At 40.5% G+C, this 22,231-nt stretch overlaps 1 protein-coding gene across 4 annotated transcripts in view; it reads left to right on the forward strand.

Moving 5' to 3' along the window:
* The window catches only part of LOC132117899 (microphthalmia-associated transcription factor-like), a 55,820-nt gene that overhangs the window by 12,777 nt on the left and 20,812 nt on the right, over window positions 1-22,231 (forward strand). For 2 of the 4 annotated variants that reach the window (XM_059527248.1, XM_059527247.1), the window contains exon 3: window positions 14,671-14,914. In XM_059527248.1, coding sequence (XP_059383231.1) covers window positions 14,671-14,914 — 244 coding nt within the window. Of the gene's footprint in view, window positions 1-9,612; window positions 9,880-14,670; window positions 14,915-22,231 lie in introns of those variants that run through there. The other 2 variants (XM_059527246.1, XM_059527245.1) reach the window with 2 other exon arrangements.

Consider the following 22,231-nt stretch of genomic DNA (forward strand, 5'->3'; position numbering starts at 1 on the left):
TAGAGATGCTTAAAGCTAAACAGTTTGATGTAACTCTTTGATTTGCTCGGGCTCTGAGGTTTGTACTTACAATTTTCTGATTCAATATCATTAAAGGGGTCATTTCCACAAGTTGATATGATTCTTTGGGGTCTTAATGAAAAGTCTGTAACATACTTCGGTTAAAATCTCACAATGGTAGTGTAATACAACACCCTTTTTACCCTGTCAAAAACAGCTCTGTTCAGAGCAAGCTGTTTCAGTGCATGTTCCTTTAAATGCTAATGAGCTCTGCTCTCCATCATAGACTGTGGGTCAAGCAGTATTTGCTCTATAGACTGGCCTACTATGTTTAAGATTTAACATAGCACACTTGCACAAGGAAGAATATGAGATCTTAAGTGTGTTTCAGTACCTACTGTGCAGTATCATAGTTGTGTGTTTTTTTGTTTTCGTTTTTTGCATGTTTTCTCAGCGTGTGTGTGGTCTTGGCCTCAGTACAGCCTGAACTGAAAACAAGTGAGGAGAGAATGAATAAAACTTAATTATGGAAATGGGAGGCAACAAATTGAATGATGTGCTTCCCTCCCATCCTGTAACTATTACAACAAAGAGCCCCACTATATGTCAGCTGTGATGGCTGACAACAGACTGTAAACATGACTGAAAAGAGCTCCTTCCTCTTTAATGTTTCTTCACTTAACATACAGTAAAGCCATTTTACCTTTTCACAGGAACTAGATTTGTTTGAAAAAGATCCTTCTAAAGCAAAGCGATGTCTGGATTAGCATTCTAGCATACTGCTAACATGCAGAAACAATCACTGATCAGTTACTATTTTGAATTAGCTTTCACTTATTTCTGTTCAATTTTGGTTCAGTTCTGTTTCTATTTCGTCGTGTTTTTGTCATTTATATTAAGTGAGTCATATGATGTTGCTAAAAAAACCATAATTTTTTGTATTTGGTAATTAAATTATTAAATGTGTTTATGCGGTTTAAGGTTTAAAACAACAACATTATTTTAATGTACATTATTGTTCCCTTTCGAGAGTACTCTCGTACTGCGTAAACTAGCTTACGCTATGGGAAAAGGTCCCCTTTTCTCGAGAATATGAAGCCAAAAATTATCCTTAATTTTTAAATAATGTAAAACGCAGTGCTGCAGCACAGCAGACCTAAGCGAAGCGGCTCGCGCGCTTATTGTCTGTGCTGTGGCAACTGCAGCAACCTATGGTGAGGCGGTGGAGAGGAACGAACCAATGGGGGCGCTTCGCGCCCATTGGACGTCAGAGCGCGCCAAAATAGGCGTGGCTGGAACTATATAAGCCACCGCTTCGCCATAGGGATCAGATTTCATCTCCTTCAGCGATCTCACCTGCACTTCGCTGTCTTCTCCGGAGAAGCCTCTACACGCCGTCGAAAAGCCTCTCAGCGGGATAGCACTGCAACGCAGATCTGAGGACGTCGGCTCATGCTTCATCTCGACGCCGCCTTCAGCACTCGCTTCCTGCTGCGCCATCCGGCGTGACTATATCCTTTATAAAGCTAGTGTGTTTGCCGCTGCATCACACTTTTTTCTCCAAAATTCGAGGCGTTGTTTCAAATGCCTCGGGCCTGCGCTTCCTGCCGAGGCCCTCTGCCCAGCGAGGACCGCCACATCCTCTGTGTCTCCTGCCTGGGCCGCGAGCATGCTGAGAACGCACTCTCCAAGGGCGGCTGCCCTGAGTGCGACAACATGGCTATATCGACCCTGCGGGCTCGATTAGCTCAAACCAGCCACGACGCTCCACCCGCTCCGCCTCTTCTCTCTCAAGTGCCGCGTAAGAAACGCCGCGATCAGAGAATGCCTGAGCACACTGCTACACGCGAGCTCATGCCGGAACACTCCCCGCGTGCCTCGCCCGCTCTCTCTCCTTCGCCTGTCCTCTTCGTGGACGAGCAGCGCCAGTCTCTGCTCACCAGCGCCCCCTTCTCCTTCGGAGCGCCTGAGGCGGAAGAGGACAGACACGACAGCCTTTCTCTCGCCGCGTCCAGTAGTGAGGAATGGTCGGGCTCCATTGCGGACCCCCCCCCCCTCTACAGCCCCCAGCTGCACCGGACAACGCGCTGATATCGACGCGGAGCTTACTCGCGTGCTTACAAGGGCTGTCAGCGACCTCAGCTCGACTGGTCTCCTCCAGACGAGCCCGCTAAAAGCAGGCTGGACGAATGGTTCTTGCAGGGGCGCCCTTCGGCCCCTCCGCAAAGAAACGCCCCCTTCTTCCCGGAAGTTCACGATGAACTCACAAAGTCGTGGAAAGCCCCATTCTCCGCACGCTTGAAAACTTCTGTCTCGTCAGTGCTCTCCTCTGTCGACGGCGCCCGAGACCATGGTTACGAGAGCCTCCCCCCTCTCGAGGAGGCAATTGCTGCACACCTCTGCCCGCCCTCAGCCGCAGGATGGCGGTCGAAGCCTGTGCATCCATCCAAACCGTGCCGCACCACCTCAGCTCTCGCTGGCCGAGCATACACCTCCGCTGGTCAAGCTGCTTCAGCTCTACACACCATGGCTGTGCTGCAGGTTTTTCAGGCCAGACTTCTCCGTAACCTGGACGAGTCTGCCCCAGATACCTATGACTTTAAAGATCTCCGCAGCGCTACTGATCTAGCCCTGCGTGCGACAAAGACCACAGCACAAGCGATCGGCCGAAGCATGGCAAGCCTCGCTGTTTTAGAGCGACACCTCTGGCTCACGCTCACGGAGATGAAAGACGCCGACAAATCCGCCTTTCTTGACTCTCCTATCTCGCCTTCCGGCCTCTTTGGCCAGTCGGTTAAGGGTTTCTCTGAACGCTTCACTGAGGCTCAGAAGACGTCACAAGCAATGAGACACTTCCTGCCGAAACGCTCTAGCTCTGCTGCGGGACGCCGTAGAAATGCGCCGCCCCCTCAGACCTCGAAGCCATCGCAGCCAGACTTACAGTCTCGCCCAGCGACCAAAACCCAGCACCGCTCTCGCTCTACGAGCCGCAAACCGCCAGAGAGACGGGGACCTCGGCCCAGGATTGTGCTGAACCCCAAGCCTCCGAAGCCCTCCTGACCTTCGTGCTGAAAAGACCGTGGTTAAGTCCCGCTGCGGCCGGACCACCACACAAGAAACCTCACATACTTCCTCCAATCCCCTCACTAAAGGCGGTTGGAGATGTCTATACTGCAGTAAACGAGCCTGTTACAATGCACGCACGCCTGCACACAAACGCTGTTTTCACGGCGACCTCAATAAAGCACAAAAAGAGCTTTTTCTATGTAGGCAGTGTGCCCACTACACAGTACGCACCCCTACATGTATACACACTCCCCCAAGTGTCACAAGAACACACTCGGGTCCCCTTTCATGCCCACCTTCCCGCTCGCGCCGGAGGTGCTCTAAATGTAGCGCGCGTGCCCACTTCTCAGTGCGCAACCCTACAAATAAGCGCTGTCACCACAGTGTCCCAAGCACAGCATACTCGAGCTACTGGTCCCCTCATAACAGGCGGCCAGTGCCCGAAGCACATTCAACCCATAGCCGCACGAGCCGCTGCATGGCAGGCCATCCCCGGCATATCAAATTGGGTTTTGAATATAATAAAACGAGGTTACTCGCTCCAGTTTGCTCGCAGACCGCCGCGCTTTCGCGCCGTGGTCGAAACGAAAGTGAAAAGCGGAATGACACACGTCCTTCGCGCCGAACTGATAAACCTTCTTGCAAAAGGGGCGATAGAAACTGTCCCCCCTGCGCAGCGCGAGTCAGGCATTTACAGCCGCTACTTCCTCGTACCAAAAAAGGATGGTGGTCTCAGACCCATCCTAGATCTCAGACGTTTGAACAAAGCGCTTATGGCGCGATCGTTCAAAATGTTAACTACCAAACAAATACTCGCGCAAATTCGCCCGAGGGATTGGTTTTTCTCAGTGGATCTGAAAGACGCTTACTTTCACATTCAAATAGCACCTCATCACAGGCCATTCTTGAGATTCGCCTTCGAGGGGCAGACTTATCAGTACATGGTTCTTTCATTCGGCCTCTCCGTAGCGCCCCGTACGTTTACACGGTGCATGGATGCCGCTCTCGCACCCCTGAGAATGCGGGGAGTGCGAGTATTGAACTACCTCGACGACTGGCTAGTTTTAGCCCATTCCGAGGAACTACTGACGACACACAGATCCTGGATCCTCAGCCATTTAGAATGCCTGGGTCTCACGATCAACACTGTCAAGAGCGCTCTGTCTCCCAGCCAGAGGATTTCCTTTTTGGGGATAGACATAGACTCTGTGACGTGTACAGCGCGTCTGACGTCACAGCGCGCTCTCACTATTCAGCATCTAGCCGTGTCGTTCAAAGCCGGGTCGCTTTACCCGCTCAAACGATTTCAAGAAATGCTAGGTCTGATGGCATCAGCCTCTGCGGTTCTCAAACTGGGCCTGCTGCGCATGCGCCCACTACAACGCTGGCTGAGAGACCGTGTTCCAGTGCGCGCCTGGATTTCCGGCCGCGCGCGCATCAAGGTGACCCACGGTTGCATCACAGCTCTGGCCCCTTGGAAAATAGCCAACTGGTATCAGTTAGGCGTAAGCACGGGCGCTGTCTCGAAATGGAAAGTAGTCTCGACAGATGCATCCAACCTCGGTTGGGGCGCCCTGTACGAGGGCAGGTCTGCCTCCGGCCTCTGGTCGAGCCCGGAGCGACTGTTACACATAAACTGTCTGGAGATGATAGCGGTCGAACTATCCCTGAAAGCTTTCCTCCCATTTTTAAAGGGCCACCACGTTCTGGTCAGATGAGACAGCATGTCAGTGGTGGCCTACATAAATCGCCAGGGTGGTGTCAGGTCAAAAACCTTGCACACCCTGACCGAACGTCTTCTGACATGGGCACATTACAATCTGCGCTCGCTAAAGGCAGCGCATGTACCTGGCATCCTGAACCGGGGCCCGGACATGCTTTCCAGGGCGAATGTTCCCCCTGGGGAGTGGTCTCTTCACCCACAAACGGTTCAGTTGATGTGGAGCATCTTCGGCAGGGCAGAGGTCGACCTCTTCGCCTCAGAAGACAACGCTCATTGCCCAATATATTTTTCAAAGAGCAGGGACGCGCTGGCCCTCGATTGGCCCAGACGCCCGCTTTATGCCTTCCCACCGGTCGCGATGCTACCGCAGGTCATCGATCGGGTCAGGAAGAGCAGATGTGCTATGCTGCTAGTAGCCCCACTCTGGACGACCCAACCTTGGTTCTCCGAGCTGATGCAGCTGTCCAGTACAGCCCCATGGCCAATACCGCTGCGGAAAGATCTCCTCACGCAGCTGAAGGGCGCGCTCTGGCATCCCCACCCCGAACTTTGGGCCCTTCATGTATGGCCCCTCAACGGGTACCCGGGAACCTCCCTGAGGGAGTGTTAAAGACCATTACGGAAGCCAGAGCGCCCTCAACCAGGCGCCTTTTCGCGCAGAAATGGTCAGTGTTCTCCACCTGGTGCGGGACACGGAACCTAGACCCTCACTTATGTGACGTGACGGAGATACTCTCCTTCCTACAGGAGCGTTTAGATGCGGGCAGATCCCCGTCTACGCTCAAAGTGTATGTGGCAGCCATTGCAGCTTCTCATGCTCCGGTGGCCGGCCTATCACTGGGAAAAAACGAACTGGTCATTCGTTTCCTTAAGGGAGCTCGTCGGATGAACCCTCCCTGACCCCCTTCAATCCCTTCCTGGGACCTGTCTACGGTCCTAGAGGCCTTAAAGGGCCCCCCTTTTGAACCGCTTCAGTCTGTCGATATGAAGCTTCTTTCGTTCAAAACCGCTTTTCTACTGGCTCTGGCCTCAGTCAAGCGAGTGGGGGATCTACATGCACTATCTGTAAGCGCTGACTGTCTCGAGTTTGGGCCTAATGACCCCAGAGTCATTCTCAGACCAAGACACGGCTATGTCCCCAAGGTGCTCTCAACACCGTTCAGAGCACAGGTCATCTCGCTGTCAGCCCTTTCCTCGCAAAGCGACGAAAGCAACGCGAGCTTCATCTGCCCCGTCAGGGCTCTCGAAACCTATATTGCGCGCTCCGCCTCATTCAGGAGGTCGGACCAGCTCTTCATATGCTTTGGTGGGCGCACCCGAGGTCTCGCCACCACGAAGCAGAGCCTATCGCGATGGATAGTAGACACTATCTCGCTGGCTTACAAATCTAAAGGCCTTCACTGCCCTTTCGGCATCAGAGCCCATTCCACCCGAGGTATGGCCTCGTCATGGGCGTGGTCCTGCGGGATACCACTGGATGATATCTGTGCGGCGGCAGGCTGGGCCTCTCCGTCCACATTTATTAGATTCTATAATCTGCAAGTCCCTGCCCTGCAGGCCAGGGTACTTTCTATATAGGGACTACGGATGAAAAATAGCCCTTGGCTAATTCTGGTACATTTACAGGAATGTTTTTATTAATGTACAATGTCCCTGTCAAACTAAATAAATAAATAAATAAATAAATAAATAGACGTGCTAAGCCTTATCACGTCCCCCTTTTTTCGTTCCCTATATAAAGCTCACTAAGGTTGGCTGTTGGGACTGGGATTTCTCCTGCTATAAAGCCCCGGGCTCTCGCCTCGGGCTGTGACAGGTCGAAGTTCCCGAGCACGCACGGCGTTTTACATTGTGTTCCCATAGCGTAAGCTAGCTTACGCAGTACGAGAGTACTCTCGAAGGGGAACGTACTCGGTTAATAACGTAACCTCGGTTCCCTGAGATGAGGGAACGAGTACTGCGTAACCTGCCGTGCTATGTGCTCGGACCGGGTGATCGCTTCAGTCGATTTAAAACCTGATCCCTATGGCGAAGCGGTGGCTTATATAGTTCCAGCCACGCCTATTTTGGCGCGCTCTGACGTTCCTTTCGTTCGTTTCCGCCGCCTCACCATAGGTTGCTGCAGTTGCCACAGCACAGCCAATAAGCGCGCGAGCCGCTTCGCTTAGGTCTGCTGTGCTGCAGCACTGCGTTTTACATTATTTAAAAATTAAGGATAATTTTTGGCTTCATATTCTCGAGAAAAGGGGACCTTTTCCCATAGCGTAAGCTAGTTTACGCAGTACTCGTTCCCTCATCTCAGGGAACCGAGGTTACGTTAGTAACCGAGTACGTTTCTTCTCTCTATTCCCCACCTTTCTGAAACATGTTGATTTTTACAAAGCTCATCGGTCTGAAAAGTGAGGTGTGCTCTGATTGGCCAGCTATCCAGTGCTGTGTGATTGGCTGAATACCTCAAGCATGGGACGGAAATGTTATACCCCTCACCTCACTGTGATGTGTGTCCCAGCAGCTTCCAGCTGCTCTGCTCGAGCACATCCCATCATCGGTTCTCTTTTAGCCGTTCAATCAATGTACTTTAACTGTAAGGAGTAACTAAATAACTCGGGATATTGGTTTTTTTCACATCAGAGGGAGTGTCAGGCACATTTATAAACCGAATAACAAGTAATTTGTGGATTAGTGCATACTGGAGATGTGGACTTTTTCAAATGATTCAGAAAGATTTGGTGAACTGGTTCGACCGGTTCTCTAAGAAGATCCGGTTAAATAGAAAGATTCGTTCACAATCCGGACATCAGACGAGACAAAACCAATAAAACCCATTACAAACGAGGCATTTGTTGCATCCAGTTGAGACATAATTACAGATTATAATGACTTATATTGTGTTTTTACGCGTTGCGTATCGCACTGCGTATCACGCAATGTAAACATGAAATCTTGTCTGCATCTGTGATCAGTGAAACAACAAACTCTGCTAAACACTGCTCTAAACCAAGAGCTTGTCATACTACAAAGAGAAAGGAGAAACTGAAATCACATCATATGACCCCTTTAAATTTAAAATGTTTAGTTTTAGTCATTTTAATACCTCAACTTAAATTAGACAAAAATCTAAAATGGTTCTTTTTGGGAAATAACTATATACATTTAATTTATTTTATATAACATGCCTGATAATCACACAAAATGTTTTTGCATTTTTTACGTACTAAAATGTGTTTGTTAAAATATGTGTAGGAAAAGTATTATGAACAGAATAGAATAGAATACAATAGAATACAATAGAATAGAACAGAATAGAATAGAATTTTATTGTTATTTAAAAATGGCAAAAGACTATTTAGCAGCTCAACAAGGATTGGAAAAATAGGAATAAATAAAGACATGATAAATAAATATTGACATGATACGAAAATACAGAAATGTAGAACAAATGTGTGTGTGTGTGTGTGTGTGTGTGTGTGTGTGTGTGTGTGTGTGGTGGAGGCCTGTCGAGCTGTGAAAGGAAAGTGTGTTCTCTAACATGCTTTGTTATAATAAACACTACACTGTTTGCCAGGCGAGAGCGTGTGTGAGTTGGCAGAGAGTCCTCCTGCTCCTCCTTCACCTGTGATGACCGGCGTCTCTCACAGAAGGTGACTGTGAAGGTGAAGCGTGACTGAGAAAGCACCCTCTAGTGTACCTGTTCTCAAAGCTATCCTCAGAAACATGACAGGACTGCATTACCACTACGCTCTCATGTCAATGAATATCACCCACATCTGACATTGCTTTGTTAGACGTCTCATGAAATCGTAATGTTATTAGTTGATATAAAGACTAAGTTGTTAAAATCATGTTATCATTTCATATTTAACAATGAATCTCATGAAAACATGTCAATTTTTGTCCCTGTCTGACTCCAAAACCACAATATACACGAACATATTGCAAAAATGTATGCTCTGCCTAAAGTAAATAAGGTCTGTTCTGTTATATACTTAACAATAGTGTTTCACGTTGTTTTCAAAAGTAATATTTTTAAATGCATTACACATCAAAACATTTAATATACTCATGAAATATTGTAAAACATTTAAAATAACAATTAATGCAATTTTTCAATAATATTAATCATAAAAAGAAAATTAAATTAAGAAAAATTACTATTAAAATATATTGCTGTTGAAATAATTTATTGTAAATATATACTTATTTATTATAATTATTTACTATAAATTATTGAAATTGTATTAAATAATTTAATAAAAAAATCAAAAGAGAATATATATATATATTAAAAAAAAATATATATATATATATAGAGAGAGAGAGAGAGAGAGAGTAAAAATTACTATTACTGAAATATTAATGTATTACAGTAAAAATGATTTATACATATAATATTTATAATTATTTACTATGAATTATTGATTTCAATTTACATTTTATTAAAAAACATAACAAATTAAACAAATACTACCATAAACATTTTATTATTTAAATTGTACTGTATATTTACAGTAATATTAAACAATTACACTAGAATTTATTGTAATACAATGATTTTATTACAATTAAAATCAACATAAAACAAAGATTTTTATACAAAATTAAATAAAACAATTACTACAATGACAAACTAATTAAATGTATTTTAATTAAATTAATTTAATTTAATTTTACATATACAAATGATATAATTTGAATTACATTCAATTACCAAAATATAATAAATATGAAGTAATGATAAATATATTTTTGTATTTTAATAATGATCATTTGGAGGAAAAAGTTGATGAAAATGCTATGTCAGTGCAACACTCCTACTGTTCAGGCCATAGAGAGTAGAGGAGATTCACTCTTCACATGTGCAGCGCTGTGGGCTCGTGTGGGACGAGCGCTGCGTTTCTCCCTGCGTCTCCTCTGTGTACGGATTGGCTGCTGGTGCCTCCCCTTTTGACACGCTTCCATGCAGCACAGCCGGAGCAGCGTGACTCTCAGAGCTGTCCAAGGGCGCGCAGTGCACCTTCAGCACACCAGATAAAGATGGAGGCTCTGGGCGTCCAAGTGCAAAGACCCTGCGCTTTCCCCTGCAGCCGCTTGTGAGTACCTGTGGAGGAGCCACGCTGGCTCGTGTGTGTTCAGTTTGAGTGTGTCCGGGAGGGACAGCGTGTTTGTTTGGGTGGGCTATAGATACTAAAGCCCTTCCGGGACTTATAACCTAAGGACAGAATCAGTGTGAGGTTCCCTTGATGGTGATTTAATATACAATAGCTTTTGTCTTTGAGTATTTAGCAGTTGGGAGTATGATTTCTCGATTTTCCCTGAATACAGTGTTGTTGCTGCACTACATAAATCTCCTTTTTGACATGTTTTCACATGCTATCATGGGACTGGTCTCAAATGTAGTAGTGCTCTAACAGTACATGGCAGTGCTCTGAGGTGAGTGGAGGAGGTCAGCCTCCTTCTGACGCAGCTCTCTGATTGGCTACTGCAGTGTCCGGTCTGGGGGTGTGGCCACAAAGGACTGTGTACTCATTGTTTTTCCTGACACACACATACACACATCTACTCATGCCGCATGCACACCAAAATGGAAAATTACCCAAGCATTGCAAACACACACACACACACACACACACACACACACACACACACACACACACACACACACACACACACATTCTTTTCATAATGACAGCAGAAAATGTGGCCAGTTGAGCGGCAGAGATTTGCTTGTCATGATAAGGGCTGTTGTGTAGACGTAGAGCTGGCATTCAGTTTTGTAAGCTGGTTGAAAACATATACTTAATATTATCTCCATATTAAAAACTAAAGCCTGTATGACTGAAATAGTAAATCATGGTATAAGTAATTTTATCTCATTGTAAAGGGGTTAATAAATTACGAGATGGAAGGAAGAATTGTATTTTTTGCTCGCAAAACTGTTGCGTCCTCCCAAGAAACTTTGCCTTCACTCACAAAATGTTTGCTCTCTCTCAGAAATATTTTGTGTTCCCTTGAAAATTTTTGCATTAGCTTGTAAAACTCTTGAATTCCCCTAGAAACATTGCATTTGCTCACTAAATTTTGTTCTCTTGCAAAAGGTTTGGATTCCCTGAGAAGCTTTGCGTTTACTCACAAAACGTTGTCTCTCAAATGTGTGTTGTTTCCCTCGGAAACTTTGCATTCACTCTTAAAACTTTGAATAACCTAATGAAACTGTATTTACTAACAAAACTTTAGTGTGGTCTCTTACAATTTAGAATTTGCTCGCAAAATATAGTTGTCTATATAGTGCTTGTAAAACTCTTGAATTGTCAGTGCGGATAGCCTCGTGGCCAGCAGGCCGACATATAGCGCTGTTGCGCTTCAGGCATCCCGAGTTTGAGTCCTGGTTCATGGACCTTTCCCGAATGATTTCTGTTCTTCTGAGGAAATTTAAGCATTTTATGAGCAAATGCAAAGTAGAAGAACACAAACCATTTGCAAGACAATGCACAATTTGACTAGTAAACGCAACGTCTTTGAGGAGAACAAAAAACTTGCAAGAGAACACAAATGTGTTGCGAAGAAAATGAAAGATTATAGGAAGAAGTTTTATGAGGAATTCAACGTTTTTACGATGTTGCATTTGCAATTTGTAAAATTATTCTTTCCTAAAAGTTCTGTGTTCCCTGAGAAAATTTTGCGCCGTCTTGCAAATGTTTTGTTTTCCTGACAAACTTTACATCTTCTCATAAAACTATTACATTTCCCCTAGAAATATTGCATTTGCTTGCAAAATTGTGTGCTCTTGCAAAAATTGTGTTTCTAAGAAACTTTGCATTTAATCACAAAATATCTGCCTGTCTCGCAAATGTTTTGTTCACTCAACCAACTTTGATTTCACTCACAAAACTTTTCCATTTCCCCAAGCAGCTTTTTGCATTTACTCGTAAAACATTTGTGCTCTTTCACAATCATTTTGTTTCCCAGAAAAAAACATTTGCATTCTACTGAAAAAAAAAATAAAAAAATTTCCTCAAGTTGCTCACAAAACTTTAGTCTTATCCGTAGAATCTTTGCTTTTCCTTGAAGCACTTTTGTGTTCTCTTTCTCAAGCTTTATCTTCCCTGACAAACTTTGCATTTTCTTGTAAAACTAAAATAATTATAAAATGAATTATTATCATTCAGTTTTTCTACCACATATTCATTGAGAAACTATTGATACTATATTGGGAATATTGATCTGTTACACTGACCAATTATGAGCAAAAAAGCTAAATTTGGTGACAAATCAACAGACAAATAATGTCCATGTTATTTGTTATACTAACTGTAAGAGATAAACCACAATGCAAAGCATTTGTTGAAGAGATTGCATAACTAGGTTTCATATTTTTAAACTAGTAACATGATAATTCATTGGTCAATGTACTGTTTCATGAATTTTGCTTTAGCACTTTTATAATAATCAAAGAAACAAATACAGTTAGAGAATATCAAAGCCCCATCAGTAAAGGGTGTTAAAAGTGCTCTGAAGTGGTTTGAGTCCTGTGCGAGTCACTCATTGACTGCTTTGATTCAGTAGTCATGATTCAGTTGTGCCAGACGAGCCACGATCAGTTTTTAAACTGAGGAACTATGATGCATCAAAAACATGTGTGTTACACACCGCTGACCCAGAATCAATCTTCCTGCATTTCTTCTTTCTCTCCTTTCTCATTTTTCTTCCCCAATTTTTGCAACTGTTTAGTAAGTTTGATTGTGTAAAGATTTGATGGGCTTTTGTCAGGGTGCACGCCGTATGTAATTTGACTCGAATGAACCAGAAGCTGTGAGGGACAGAACATTGAGCAACATTGAGAACCATTTGTTTGCTATAAAACATAAGGCTAAACTATTAAGAGGGCTTAGTGCTATTATCAGCTGTGATTTAATTAAATAATTGCATACGTTGTGTTTTTAAGCGTGCAGCACGACACTGTGTTCATTTACATGTGAGCACATCTTTATCCACCAGTGTTTGCATTTTGAGTTTGGGATGCTTTAGCATGCTTCAGTCCATCTTGCCATACTTGCCATAATTATTATTCTTATTAATTAATTTATTTAAGCCATATTAATAATCACAACATTTTGCCCAAATTGTGCTATATTTAGATGCAGTTCAAATGGTTGGTGCTACTTGAGGTGTACCTCTTAATAAGTCTGTCAGAAACCGAAATGTAAAGTGGTAGGCAATAAGATTACATGTGTTTAGACCACAATGCTAAGCAAGTGCTGTGGACTAGTGTTTGACAGAGCCAGACAGGCTAATTAGAGCGATTACTGCACAGCTGGATTGGCTTGCTGCTCGACGGAGGGCGCATCAAAAGGATCAGCGGCTAGAGAGGGCCTCATTTCGACAGCTTCTGCACCGGCACATCGTCTGGGTTTCTGGTCGGAAAAACGCACAGCGTTTGGAGCGAGCAGTTCCTCTATTGAATGATGAAGAGAACTGAAAGTGCATGAGGAAACGTTGTGTAAGTTTCTCTGCGTTTGTCAACTGGAACTGGGATCTTTGCGTTGCTGTAGAAGAAAAGGATGGCGAAATAGTGGGAGGAAAACTGGGGTAGAAGGAAAACATAAACAGCCGCAAAACTCAAAACATCAGCTGATGTTGAGGAAGCCCGGTTTTGTTGCATTATTTGGGTTTTCATCTTTAGATGTAGCTTTTTTAGTCATATAAGGCTAAGATTTGCTTGAATCGTTGTTACGATTTGTCACATTGAATTAGCGTCAGAAAGGTCCGTCCCAGTTCTGTAATTACTCTACACACATCAGCTACACACCGCACATTAACAAGGACAGGCAAAACATCTGTAAAATAAAAAATAATATAAAAAAAAGGTTTTGGAGCTGTGGTACAAATTTATTTAATTTCCTAATTCCATCTACTAATCTTTTCTCCATCGATTCTTGTATTGTCTACCATGGATAGAATATATATATATATATATATATTTTTTTTTAAGAAAACATCGGCCGTGTTTGCCTATGAAAATATGCTGACATGATTCTATAGGATGCCATGGGTGATTACGAACCTTGCTAAAATATTAGCAAGAAATGTATTGAGTGTGTGCACTAGTTGTGAACTTCAAATCTTAGAAATACATTTCTGAAAATATTGTTCTTGTAAATGATTAATTATAAGGCCACTTAAGTGTACTTAAAGAAAGTTCAATTTTATGACCTTTTCGTAACACACTTAAGTACACTTTTAAATAGTCAACTTTGTAATAAATACAAACCATTATTTTAAACCATTATGTTTTAACAATCTTTTGTCATGTTTTAAAGAAGTACACCTATTATGATCTGTTGACTAACATACACATGTAAAGTATAGGATTGTAAGTTTAATCGTAGTGTTATTCAATATTACACGTACAGTTAATATATTTGGTAACGCTTTACTTAAAACCTTTATGTATAATGCAATACAAAGGGTAATTGAAGGGTATAATGCATTATAACTATTCATAATGTGCTTTTTAAAACATTATATCTTGTCGTAAACAATTGCAACCAAGTTTTAAATGCCCAGTGTTACAATGAATTGATAAGTGTTATAATGTATTAACTGTGGTTCCAATTATTCAATTATTCAAACTCCTCACCGTATAGTAGTGATGCTTGTCTTAGCTTAGCATTGCTGTCAGTTTGTCCAAGTAGCTTCCATGTTTCCAATCTAACTCTATCCCTGTGTTCAAACTCATTATGCTTCCTAATGAACCACTACCAGGATCTCAGAATAATTCAATTATCCAGCACCTAGTGTACCAAACACTGTCCCTCTACAGAGCCCCACTTTCTTCCCTGAGTAAACGCTCTCTCTTTCTCTGTGTCTCTGTCTGACTACAGTAATCCATCTGAGCAGCAGCATGGCTCCTCCAAGCCCCCGCTGGGTTCGTCGGCCGTGACCTCTCGTATCTTGCTACGCCAGCAGCTGATGCGCGAGCAGCTCCAAGAGCAGGAGCGGAGAGAGCAGCAGAGACGACAGAGCACAGCGTACACACAGCCCTCCGTCACCCAGAGCCCCGCCATCAACGTCAGCATCCCCGCCGGCCAGCCCGGTGCCACCCAGGTGCCCATGGAAGTGCTGAAGGTAACACAGAATTTGAACATGTTGTTAACTGAAAGAATTTAAGCACCAACATACTGAAATATTAATCACATTTGTCTTTTCCACAGGCTAATGGGAGTACTAACCTATAGAAGGTTTTTATCAGATAATTATATTGGCTTACCATTAAAACGACAATCATTTTATACAGTAAAAATGCCTTTCTTTTGAGTTTTCCTCACAGGCCGCATGCAAAAACAAACATACAGCGTGACTGCGAACACTGCCCTATGTTGTGCATCATTACAGAACATATTGTTTTTCATATTTAAGCAAAATTGCCCAAACTTTATAACTGAAATGTTTTTTTTTATTTTATAACTGAAAGGTTATTTTTTTGTGTGTGTATGTGTGTGTGTGTGTGTGTGTGTGAATCAAAGAAATACAGCATGTATAGAACAATTATAATTGAAATATTCCCAAATGTTTTATAATCAAATTAAATGTGAACCAAGATCTTGACTGAATCTTGACAAAATTGGGGAAATGGAATTAAATGTGAATAAAATCAAGATCTTATAAATTGAAATAAAGTTGAACGGAATCTTATCCAGCATCACAAAATAATAACTGCATGGTTACTGCTCAAAACAAATTGTAAAATAATACTACTGTTACAGTTGAATGAATGGACAAATATTATGGTACTAAAAGGACGAAAACTGGTGAAAGGTTGGTTAGGTGTGCTGTCCTGTTTAAAGATCCGCTCATACTACACTTATTAGTTCCATTGACTTCCATTCAAATACATGATCGAATGCAGAAGACAAGAAAAGGATGCATATATACCGAAGTTCACGTTTGGTGAACTTGCTTTGTGAATTCGTATCATTGAAGACATGTGACCGTTAGAAGACCAATAGAAGTGGCTTCTCAGCTGAAAGACAGTTTATGTTAATGCTTGCTATAGTGCCACATGTGGAGACACCGTGAATACAAAACATACTTGCATTTTATTATTAATTCTGACAAGCATTGGTTTGTAACAGCGTGTAAAATCGAAAAACTGCAGATTTCACAGCAAAGCCTCAGTTGACCATGTTTTCTACACTGACATTCTCCACTGCTTTCCATGCTTTGGCTGTGCCGACATTAGCATATAATGCATTTGTTCTTCGGTGCTGACTGCTCAATTCAACTTGTACTTAAGTCTTTATCAGCTGAAGCGTGTCTGATTATGATACTGTCTGTGAGGGAGGGAGGGAGCGGGGTGGGCAGGGGACAGTGAAGTGTGTTAAAACGCATATGGGGATTATCTTTCCCCAGAGAATTCCTCTTTAATGCATGCTGTGCTCCAGCCTCTTGGAATTAGCCATCTTTAATCCTATTTGCTCAGCTACATTCAAAAATGTTTTCATAGCTTTGATTCCTTGTTAGTCTGCAGAACTATAGACTGTTACTGATTTCTGTGCTATTGTGCACAGACTGCGATAATTACAGCTAAATCTGCCGCATCCCAAAGGACTTTGGCTGCTAATGTCACTCGGTAAGAGCCGTTATGTTAAATTTGGTCATTTATCGAGGACAAGTAAGTGCCTTGCTATCAGCTGTGTCTGAAACAGTTGATTGTTGTTTTATTTTGGTGCTAGAATATTCAGCTGTATAGATTTTTCGATAATAGTGATATTGCATGACTAAGACTAAGATATTTTTAGTATTTGTCTAGTTTGTGTCTGGTCTTTTTACCTATGTTGAGGTCCCAGATAACTAACATGCTCTGGTTATATTTTAAGTTCAGACACCAAGTTCATGGACAACATTATTCTTCCTTACAGTCCCCTTCCTCCAAGTCATTGTTATCGTTTCTTTTATGATTTTTCTATTTGCTGTAGTATTTTCCATTTAATTATATATTCTATATTCAAATTTTTTCCTTAGGTGTATTTTATAAGCTAATACTAATTTTAAATTAATTTTAGTTCAATTGTTATGTATTTTGCCACTTTAAAGCTTTTAACTATTAAGTTTTTTTTCTTAGGTGTGTTTTATAAGTGAAGCCTAATTTTAGATTCCTTTCTAATATTATCATTTTAATTAAATTATTAGTCTATATATTACATATATATTGCCACTTCAAAGCTTCCTTTTCTAACTATTCATTTTTTCTTAGGTGTATTTTATAAATTAACCAAATTTTAATTTAATTATTAAATTAGACACTTTTTTATGAGTAGAAATGAAAAGTCATACATTTTCTTCTAGGGAAACATGGCTCTATACTCAGACTTGATGTTAATTAACTTGTTCTGTGCAGTTTCTATTTTGTTCATATTATGTTGAAACACCTTAGGGATATGTATGAAGCAATTAATGCTCCCATTTTTTTCATTCTCACACAACAGTTTTTGTTCGACATGTGAAATGTACTATACATAGATATAGCGTAATTCATGATTTTTTATAAACACACATTTTTAAATTCCAGTATACATTAACTGAGCATCAAGTTGGAATATGAATGTTTAATAAAAGGGGAAATGTTTTAAATAAATGGCTCACAGCTGTTGCTGTTGAAACCTCGCCGAATCACCTTAGTTGTGTTTGAAAACAACACATACATTAGCGTCTGATTTTGTGTGGGATATATCAAAGGATAAAAAAGGCACGGCATGTACTCCGTAACCTTAACGTAGTATTTATGTTCAGTCATTCGTTACTTATGCTAAGCTGATGGATGATGTGCTGGTCATTCAAGTCATCGAACGGCTGTCAACGATTAAAACGCACTGTCTTCAATCCAAACACCTGCTTCATCTTACCACCGCGTTTTGGTTTTAGCAACAATATATATAATACAGACAAGAAAGAAATGCGTATTCATCGTACCTATTAAAGTTTGTGAAAGCATAATATCATAGTTTGTAACTTTGTAACCTAAAGTCTCTGAAAAAAGTGTTCCCTTTTGATTTATGTTCATTCATAAATGAGTAGAGGAGACAGTTTAAGAGATTAACCCTATGAGGTCTAAGGGTATTTTTGGGGCCTGGAGAAGTTTTGTCATGCCCTGACATTTGTGCTTTTTTCAGTTTCTTATAAATATCTAAATGGGTAAAGTCTAATCTCACTGTAATCAGCACAAACTGGGCTGTAATAATATGTGAGCAGCATGTATGTACATGATTGTGTTTTTGAGAAAAAAAATGGTATTGCGTGGTTAGTGAAAAACTAAAAATGTTAAAACACTTGAATAAGGCAAAAAACACATAAAGAACAATGGTTCCCGGGATTTTTGAGAACTGGAGCTTGTAGCCTAGAATTTTTCTTTCTAAATTATGTGAAAATCATCTTGTTTACTCACTCACAGAAAACAATATATTGATTTACATTTTCTAAGACACTTTTTGTTGGTAAAAGTCATACGCGAGTAGGTGTCAACTATCATGAATATCATTGTGATTTACACCTGAGAAGACAAAGGCCTGCATAATGAGCTGCATAATGAGCCATTCAGTCATCTGTGCCACTGAGAGGGAAGAGTTACAAGAAAGAATGTAAGGACAAAATAAATCTATATAATTTTATGTTTGTAGTTTATTTAGAATATATTTAATTATCCCACAACATACTTTAATATCCACTTGGGGGAGCAGTTAAACAGTCTATCAGGAACAATCAAAGCTGACTTTCAAACTAATTGTTTTGCATCATTACTCTAGAAATCCTTTTAACAATCTTATTTTCTACAAAAAAAGAGCTGAGAATATTTTTTCAGGGGTTTTTTTTTGGGGGGGGGGGGGTTAAATTGTTAATGTAACTCTAAATGTTACAGTTACATTTATTTGTTACATTTATATTATTTACATCAATCTTTTGAATGGTGTAGTATTGTATATTGTTATTGAAACTTCATAATGTTTCACTTGACTATATATTTAGTCAGGAATTATAGTTTGGAAAAAGTATTTGGAAAAAGTCTAACTAGTAAAATGTTTACACGTTATGTGAAAACTAGTACAAGTATATAAATAAATAAAAAGAGACTTACTCATGTTTATGATCTCTGCTGAATAAAGTGCTGCATTCTTTTTTTTCTGAGGAAATCCATTTCTCAAATCCTCAACCACATCACATCTTTTTGGGGTCAATTATGTCATATTCCTCTCATCGCGAAGCAAACAGTAAAATAAAATCTTGAAGAACAGTCTCGCTGCTTTTTCTTCTGTTATGGGCGTATTCAAGCCGCGCGCTTCAGTTTGAATCTGAATAGCGCGTTCGGCGCGGGGGCGTGGTCACATTAGATATAATGAAGGGAGACATGAAAAACAGACATCGCGTTGTTTTCATATGGATTACTTTATCACAGAATATCTGTTCTCGGCGGCACTTGTTTAGTTTAAAAATAGACATGTCAAGCTTTCTATAGATATCTCTCTCATGTATTTTCGTTGAGTATTCACGGAGTTACAGTTCATTTAAATGACATGTTTGTAAATAAAGATCAGCCCAGACAAAGGCGGCAGACAGCGCACCTTGTTTGTTATCTTTATTTTATAAGTGCACGTTTTGTTGTTATCATGTCTATATCCAAAAAAAAGTAGACCCTTTACAGATTCGATTGATGTATTGCTCTTATCTGTACGAATAAAACTGAAAGTGTAATTTAAGTTCTTTTCGGGGTTATCAGGAGAAAATGACTCATAACGCGTATCCATAAACATAGCACATACCGAACTGTACCAAAAACCGTGACTCTAAAACCATGAAACAAACTGAACCGTGAAAAAGTTGAACCGTGCCACCCCTACTAAATACTTAAAGCTGTAGTCCGTAACTTTTTTTGGTTAAAAATGATCCAAAATCAATATTTGAGCAAGTACATAACCAGCCAGTGTTCAAAACTATCACCTTACTTTAGCCCGATTCACAATGGTTAGCTTATAACATTGTTTTCTATTTTACGGTAGGTTTTTGAATGTGCATTAATTCATCCCACTCACAAAAAAACAAAAAACAAAACAGATTTAGTATTCATCAAAATTAATCAAAACAGTGAAATGCAAACTCAGAATATGACGCAAACCTGCAATAAATAAATATATTAAATAACACAAATGTATCTATTCCCATTTTATTAACAGTGTCTTTGCTGCTGACCTTTAATGATCCAGTTCAACCATACTAATAATCAAAAAATGACTTTAGATAAACAAACAATTGTGCTTCATTGTTTTGTTTTTTATTGCTGAAGAGTGTTGAACCTTCTTCTCCTGTGTTCTACTGAACAGACGTGAATTTACTTTTCCTTCAGCCTGAGGTTTATTCATTACACTTTTTGGTGTGGAAGGGCTTTTACATTTGCTATAAATAGAACTTCTTATATTAAAAACAATCAACTCCTGCTCATATTTAAAAAGTAACGTGAAAGTAACGCAAAAGTAATGTAACACATTACTTTCCATAAAAAGTAACTAAGTAACGTATTTAGTTACTTTTTTAGGGAGTAACGCAATATTGTAAGGCATTACTTTTAAAAGTAACTTTCCCCAACACTGGTGAGGATCCATAGCCTTTTCTCACAGCAGTCAGAATAATTAAATGTATCACTTTGATGACGGATTGTAATCCAGAATATTCGACTGAAGGATGGATAGTCGAATCAGGCTCTTCCTATCAAAGCATCGAATCTTTGACTGTTCGGGGTAAACTAAGATGATACATTTGATGTAAGATCTTTGATACATTTCTGTTTTAAATGGTATCCCACTGAAATCTTTAAATGACAGATTTGAAGTTTTACAAGTTCCTGTTATATAAGAGGAGATGAAAGCTTTTCCTCTCTTTTTTATGAGAATAAAACAGCAAACGATCAAAAGAAAGCAGAAAAAAGAAAGCTTTGAGACTGTCTGTCTCTAACTAGCTTAGTCGCCCCCTTCACAAAGCGATGTGAAATTAGCTTAGGTGTACCAGGCAGAGCCGCTGGACTTGAAAAGTGAAAACATTAAGCTCAGATGAGTTTGTCTAAAGACTGATTGGCCCCTAAATAGCCAAGTGACCTTTGATCTTTTCAGAAATAAGTACAGGATCAGGTTTGGGAGCGAGACAAAGGCAAGAACAGTCTTAGCACACACCTAACGCTAATTCAGCAAAGAATGCCTGTAATGAGAAGCGCTTGTTTCATTCCAGCGGATATTTAACTCTGGGAAGGGGGAAAATAAGTTGGAAAAGTGGGATATAGGATCATAGCCGATCAATTTCACCATTGCCTATTCACAATTTCAAATAAATAAAATCAAAACTCAAGAAACATGTTTAGCAACACAGCTTATGGATTTGACTTTTGGCGCCGCCTTATACAGCTTCAGTGAAAAGGAGGTCGTAAACATCTGGTTTGTACTAGTCTGTGAAACTGTTGCCATTGTGCTGTAATCCAAATCTGCTTCTAATAATATCATCATCGTCAGTAGTGCTTTCTCTTGAGGAAAAGTGTAACGAGGAGAGGAAGATTTTCAGTGAATAGTGACTTTATTTTTTATCTCTTTATCTCTTCACTAAACACTTTAGTATGTTTTCAGAAAACTTAGAGAATATTACAGCACAGAAGTCAGTGTGGATACTTTAATGGTACTTTGATAATTATTACAATGTTTAAAGCCCAACAGCTTCAGTCTCTATTTATTTGTATTGTATGAATAAGAGCAGGCTGCAAAAAAAGAAAATAAAGGTAAAGTCACCTTTATTTATAAAGCACTTTTAACAATGCAGATTGTGTCAAAGCAGCCTTACAGTATTAAATAGGAAAATAGTGTTGAGTATGTCCAAGGTATTTTTTTTTTTTTTTTTTTTGCAGACACAGAGTAAAAACACAGTTGAAATTTAACTATTTTTGAAACTCATTTAAAACATTTCAGAAAACGGACTCTGGGACTTTTCTCCGTGGATATGCTCTTTTTCATATGTTTGCAGTAAGATTTTTTAAAAGGTTTTTGAAACAAATCTTCGATGCACACCAAGGCTGGCTTGCTTGCTAGCTGGATTGATTTATTTATTTACATTTCACACAATCCTTCAGAAATCATTGCACAGTTATAGGATTATTCTTATTATCAGTGTTTTGGTGCTTAATATTTTTGTGGAAAATGGTGATTTTTTTTTTTTCAATACTCTTTGATGAATATAAAGTTTATTTGACATTATACACGTCTTGACTTTAACTTTTGATCAGTCCTTTTTAAAATAAAAGTGTAGTAATATTAATCATTTTTTTAAATCTAACTTTTGAACCAATCAGTGTATCATACAGTTTCCACAAAAATATGACTCAACACAACTGTTTTCAATGCTGATATTAATCAGAAAGGT

This window comes from Carassius carassius, chromosome 37 (assembly GCF_963082965.1).
Source record: "Carassius carassius chromosome 37, fCarCar2.1, whole genome shotgun sequence".
Lineage (NCBI taxonomy): Eukaryota > Metazoa > Chordata > Actinopteri > Cypriniformes > Cyprinidae > Carassius > Carassius carassius.